Below are 5667 nucleotides of genomic sequence, written 5' to 3'. Positions count from 1 at the left end.
TTTCCCCCACTCGTGAACAAGACCCCAAGATACTTGAACTCCTCCACTTGGGACAAGGGCACTCCACCGACCTGGAGGGGGCAAGACACCTTTTTCCGGTCGAGAACCCCTTTAACCAAGTTTCTGTTGAAAACATGAAATCTATATTTTTTTCCTCAGTAATAAAATCATTCATTAAAAGTGACTTGCCCGACAGAGACCGAACATTAAGTAAAGAAATTGTAGTGTTAGGAATCCCACTGGGTTCACACTTAGGGCTTTTCCACCAGAAAGAACCAGGTTCTAGTTCAGGGCCACGTCATTGCGTCCCTCTAAAACATGATTTCACCAACGTAGTGCTGACAACACTGTGTGTGTGTGTGTGTGTGTGTATGTGTGTGTGTGTGTGTGTGTGTGTGTGTGTGTGTGTGTGTGTGTGTGTGTGTGTGTGTGTGACTGTGACTGTGACTGTGACTGTGACTGTGACTATCAATATAAAATTGGTCTCTTATTAAATATCAATTTGATCTTCTGGAAGTTTATTCCACATTTATTGTAAAACGGATGATAAACAATAAAACAGTGCAGTCATGTTCTGGAAGCTTCTTGTGGAACTGCAGTCAGTAGACGTCACAGTTGGCCGAGGAGCGCTGCGTACACAGGAAGTCACTGGTCACTTCCTTATAACCTCTGGACTCAGTCAGACCACTTCCTGTTCACAAAAAGCACAAACAGTCAATCATCTGTGACAAGACCACACGTCAGCTCAACAAGCTGCCCTGTGAAGTCGACGTACATTTAGCTTAATGGCTGTGAAAGATCTGGTACCAACAACATCTTTTCTGACTTGGTTTTCCTAAAGATGTGAATCTATTCATTATTTTTTTTCGCAAGAGGAAAATCATTTAATTCAGCAGATGGACATACCAATAGGGTTTGTTTCTGGAGGAATCTAAAATCATAGAACTTGAGGGACGTTTCCAGTCATCCTCTTCATTCAACCATCATTTATTGATCAGCTTCATCATGCATGTGTCAGATGGATTCATCTGTCAGCAATAAAACAAATAAAAGAAAATGCTGTGCAGAGATGATGTTGGCAGGACACCATTACCTTCCACCAGGTTGTAGAGGTTGCAGTAGTTTCTTCCCTGGTCTCTGACGGCATACCAGTTTTCAGAGATGGACATGGCCTACAGACACAGGAACAACTCTCTGGGTTACAAACACAGTAAGAAGACTGAGGCAGATTGAATCATAATGGGAGGAAGCCTTCAGGTAAAGGCTGACACCAGAAACCATTGAGTTCTATAGCAGTGACTCCCCCACATGCCACAAAGCCGTGCTGTCAAGGGGGGTTTGTAAAAAACAGACACCCTGATAGCAACAGTAAGAGGAAAAGGTTCTTTTTGACATGTCACTGTTTTTTTCACCAGGTTTCGTTGAAAGTGCTTTTATGACTTTATGCTTTTTCGTGCAAAAGCAACATGTTCACCACGTATACTCTGTGACACAACAAAGAAAAACTTCAAAGTTTAAACTTTAAAGTTTACTATTACACTAGCACGTCCCACTCAGGATGTAATTGGGCTGAATGTGGTCCCTGAAATAAAACGTGTTTGATACCTCTCAATATAACTCTATTACAAACAATGTGTTTTTATGTCTTAAACATAGGTGAGTCTGCATTTATTCATTCATGCTACAAGCTTTAGCGCTTTCATTAAAATGTAAGCAGTGGGTGAAAAATGGTGGAGCATCAGGCAAAAGAGAAAGATGAATAAATCTAAATAAAACAGAGTGCAGAGAGGAGACTATGACTGCATAGTAACAGTGGACAGCATCTGAATTCATCCTCGGTTTACGTTGGTAGAAGAAGTACTGCTCCAGAGAACACACAGACTGAGAGAAACCACATTTCATCTGCTAAATGACAGAATTCACAGTGAGCTCCAGAAAAAGAAGGACCTACCGAGACGTGACAGTGAGTGAAGAAGTGATAGGACACCAGTCTGAAGCTCAGGTCCTCCGTAAGGCTGCTGAAGGGTGCGCTGTGTTTGGCAGCGATGAAGTGGACTGAGGCTGACCGAAGCTGTAGAAGGACACAACAGCAGACTGGTTCAGATTGGTTAAGTGTTTATATCATCAAAGGAGGACCAATATCACAGGTTATTGGAATAGGAATTAAATTACCAGTATAAAACCCCCAGAAATACAAATAATAATTAAAGCTGCAAGCAGCGTTGGCCGGGACCTCGCCCCCTGGCCCATCGGGGTCGGCCCAATCACAGCCTCCAGCCCAATCATAACCTCGTGTCCAATCATAACCTCTTGTCTAATCATGACCTCTGGCCCAATCATGACCTCTGGCCCAATGACAACTTCTAGTCCAATCACAGCCTCCAGCCCAATCATAACCTTGGGCCCAGTCCAAACATCAAGCCCAATCACAACCCCTGGTCCAATCATAACTTCTGGGCCAATCATAACCTCTGGTCCAATCACAACCTCTGGTCCAATCACAACCTCTGGTCCAATCATAACCTCTGGTCCAATCACAACCTCTGGTCTAATCATAACCTCTAGCCCAATCATGGACTCTGGTCCAATCACAACCTCTGGTCCAATCATAACCTTTGGTACAATCACAACATCAGGTCCAATCATAACCTCTGGTCCAATCACAACCCCTGGTCCAATCATAACTTCTGGGCCAATCACAACCTCTGGTCTAATCATAACCTCTAGCCCAATCACAAGCTCTGGTCCAATCATAACATCAGGTCCAATCATAACATCAGGTCCAATCATAACATCAGGTCCAATCATAACCCCTGGTCCAATCATAGCCCCTGGTCCAATCACAACCTCTGGTCCAATCATAACATCAGGTCCAATCATAACCTTTGGTACAATCACAACATCAGGTCCAATCATAACCTCTGGTCCAATCACAACCCCTGGTCCAATCATAACCCCTGGTCCAATCACAACCTCTGGTCCAATCAAAACCTCTGGCCCAATCACAAGCTCTGGTCCAATCATAACATCAGGTCCAATCATAACATCAGGTCCAATCATAACATCAGGTCCAATCATAACCCCTGGTCCAATCATAGCCCCTGGTCCAATCACAACCTCTGGTCCAATCATAACATCAGGTCCAATCATAACATCAGGTCCAATCATAACCCCTGGTCCAATCATAACATCAGGTCCAATCATAACCCCTGGTCCAATCATAACATCAGGTCCAATCATAACATCAGGTCCAATCATAACCCCTGGTCCAATCATAACATCAGGTCCAATCATAACATCAGGTCCAATCATAACATCAGGTCCAATCATAACATCAGGTCCAATCATAACCCCTGGTCCAAACATAACTTCTGGTCCAATTACAGCCTCTGGCTGCTTTAAATGTTATCCACCTGAAAATCACACAAGTCTCTCCCCAGGTGTCGCTGACCTGGAATCTGGTCTTGTCTCTACTAAGCTAACTAACATAGCATTAGCATTAAAAATCATTAGAAAGCATGCCACCTCCTGCTCCTCCTCCTGCTCCTCCTCCTGCTCCTCTGAGAATCAGTGTCGTGGAGACAGGATTTGTTTGTTAAAGATGGCTGCACTGGTAAAAAGAAGGTCTGTTGTTGCAAGAAGGTGGCTGTTTCTTCGAGCCAATAGTTGCGGTTCCAGAGGACTTTCTCTCGCGGGACGGGACGGGTTTTCGCACGGGTGGCTTAAAAGTTGTGGATGCTACGGAAAGAACCCGCAACTGCCAGGTTCTATTTTCCGCTACCCCTCCGCTGAGGTACCAAGTACCGAGGAACGGATCTGTGAGGAGGAGCGAAGGCGCCGCCGTCTGCTGATTGGTCTTGACGATCGTCACTCTGGACTTGCCCACAATATTTAAATATTCCATCAGCCGTCACCCTCTGTTGTTATTTACATGACCGTGTTGCTCACTGGTTGATTTGTTAACTGGTTTATTGAAACGTTGGGCGACACAACATCGCGGTCTTTTCAAATCAAATCATCAAATCAAACTTTATTTCTGTAACACTTTTCATACAATGAAAACTGCAGTAAGAATGTGAGAATGGTCAGGCACTGATGACCCAGGAGAGAAAACACCACCCTGGGGGGTCGTCCGCACCCAGAGGAGCCACAGCCTACAGCTACGGTGGGGACCGCCCCCACCCAGCCGGTCAGGAGCCCCCACCACGGTCAGTGAACCAGAGGCTGAGCTCCACCACCGAGGACAGAACGATCCCCAGGACGACGCCCCCCACAGGCCGACCAGACTCAACTCTCAATGTGGAGCACCCCCCCATGAGGAGACACTGGAGTATAATAAATAGGAGCCAATAAAGTGAATCAACAAATGAAAATAAAAGATTAGAATATGAAGTTAAAATAATCATTCAATAAAAATAAATAAATAGGAGCTTAAAAATGAATTCATGAATGAAATAAAGGATGAACGTAAAACATTAACTACATTACAAAAAAGAATAACAAGTAAGTAAAATAGACAGTTAATTAAACCCTAAATCAAAAAAAAAAAAAAAAAGTGGCGTTTGGAGCTGACAGGTTGATGAAAGGTCAGGACAGAGTGTCCATGTCCAGGAAAGGAGAAGGAGGTGCACAGTGTGAAACCAGTGATGCTTTTATTTGTTTGTATAAAATAAAAGGTAAATTGAAAAATACTTCATTAAAATTTCTGAGAAAAGTATTAATTCTTTCACATAAGAGAGGAATGGTGATAGTTAAATAGATCAAATAGCAATTAGGGACATGATTAGAGTTAAAAATAATCTGTACAACATTTGATCAAAAGGATAAATAAATAAAATTTGGTCATCTCGGAGATTCAAAAAATGTAAAAATAGAATGATTCAGGTATTGTTAATTGGTCGATCATAAATGAAAACGTGTTGGACTGTCTAATGATCTGACGTGAGATGTTAAAGATGGACCAGAAGAAGGACAGATGTTGACGACGCCACCGATCAACATCGACTGAAGTACAGCGGCTCAGGAGGAAATGATTCAGGACTTGGTGTGGATCCTGAAGTAAAAGAACAATGACTCAGCAAGAACCTTGCGAAGCTTTGGAAGAAGACGTCTTTGCAGAGGACAGAAACTGGGAAGTAAAAGTGACGTCATCAAGCCTCTAGTGAACGGCCCCCGAGGATTTACAGGATGAATTGATAATAAAGAATTTGATGTGTTTGATTAAAAATGATAATAACGAATGTGATGATGATGCAAAAGGGGGTGGAAATGTTATGGGGATGTGCTCTTTGTGTGTTACCTTCTGTGTTGATTTTTTCGATATTTGTATTGGTTCAGACCATGTGGCAAACAGGGGAATGTTAAATTATTTTAGCTTGACGTAGTCTGCTAATTTGGCTTCACTGTTAGAGGCAATAGGATTGTGTCCTTCCATGTGTTTTCCCTTCATTTTCTACCGTGTCGTTTCACTGATACTCAACAACAATAGCCGGTTGATGTGTAAACAAGAAATGACAGTCCTCAAGGACAGGACTCCTCTGTGATTGGCCGAAGGGGCAAAGGTCACAGGAAGGAAGCGGATAGGGGAGTCCCGCCTCTCAGATTCAAAACTGTGTTTCTTTAGAATCTCTCTTTCCCATCTGTAAGTTGGGGAGAGCCTGACCTCCC

The 5667-nt window shown here is 43.2% G+C and overlaps 1 protein-coding gene across 1 annotated transcript in view; it reads right to left on the bottom strand.

The window, feature by feature from the left end:
* Positions 1 to 577: 577 nt before the first annotated feature.
* The window catches only part of LOC308144011 (uncharacterized protein), a 6240-nt gene continuing 1150 nt past the window's right edge, over positions 578 to 5667 (bottom strand). The window contains exons 3-5 of the mRNA XM_080514995.1: positions 1952 to 2071; positions 1094 to 1172; positions 578 to 691 (exon numbers count right to left, since the gene is read on the bottom strand). Of these exons, the coding sequence (XP_080371121.1) occupies positions 600 to 691; positions 1094 to 1172; positions 1952 to 2071 (291 nt within the window). The 3' untranslated portion in view covers positions 578 to 599. The remainder of the gene's footprint in view (positions 692 to 1093; positions 1173 to 1951; positions 2072 to 5667) is intronic.

The sequence above is a fragment of the Blennius ocellaris genome (genome assembly GCF_963422515.1).
Source record: "Blennius ocellaris genome assembly, chromosome: 19".
Lineage (NCBI taxonomy): Eukaryota > Metazoa > Chordata > Actinopteri > Blenniiformes > Blenniidae > Blennius > Blennius ocellaris.
The sequence above is the reverse complement of the archived record's forward strand: the minus strand, read 5'-3'. Positions and strand labels throughout refer to the sequence as shown.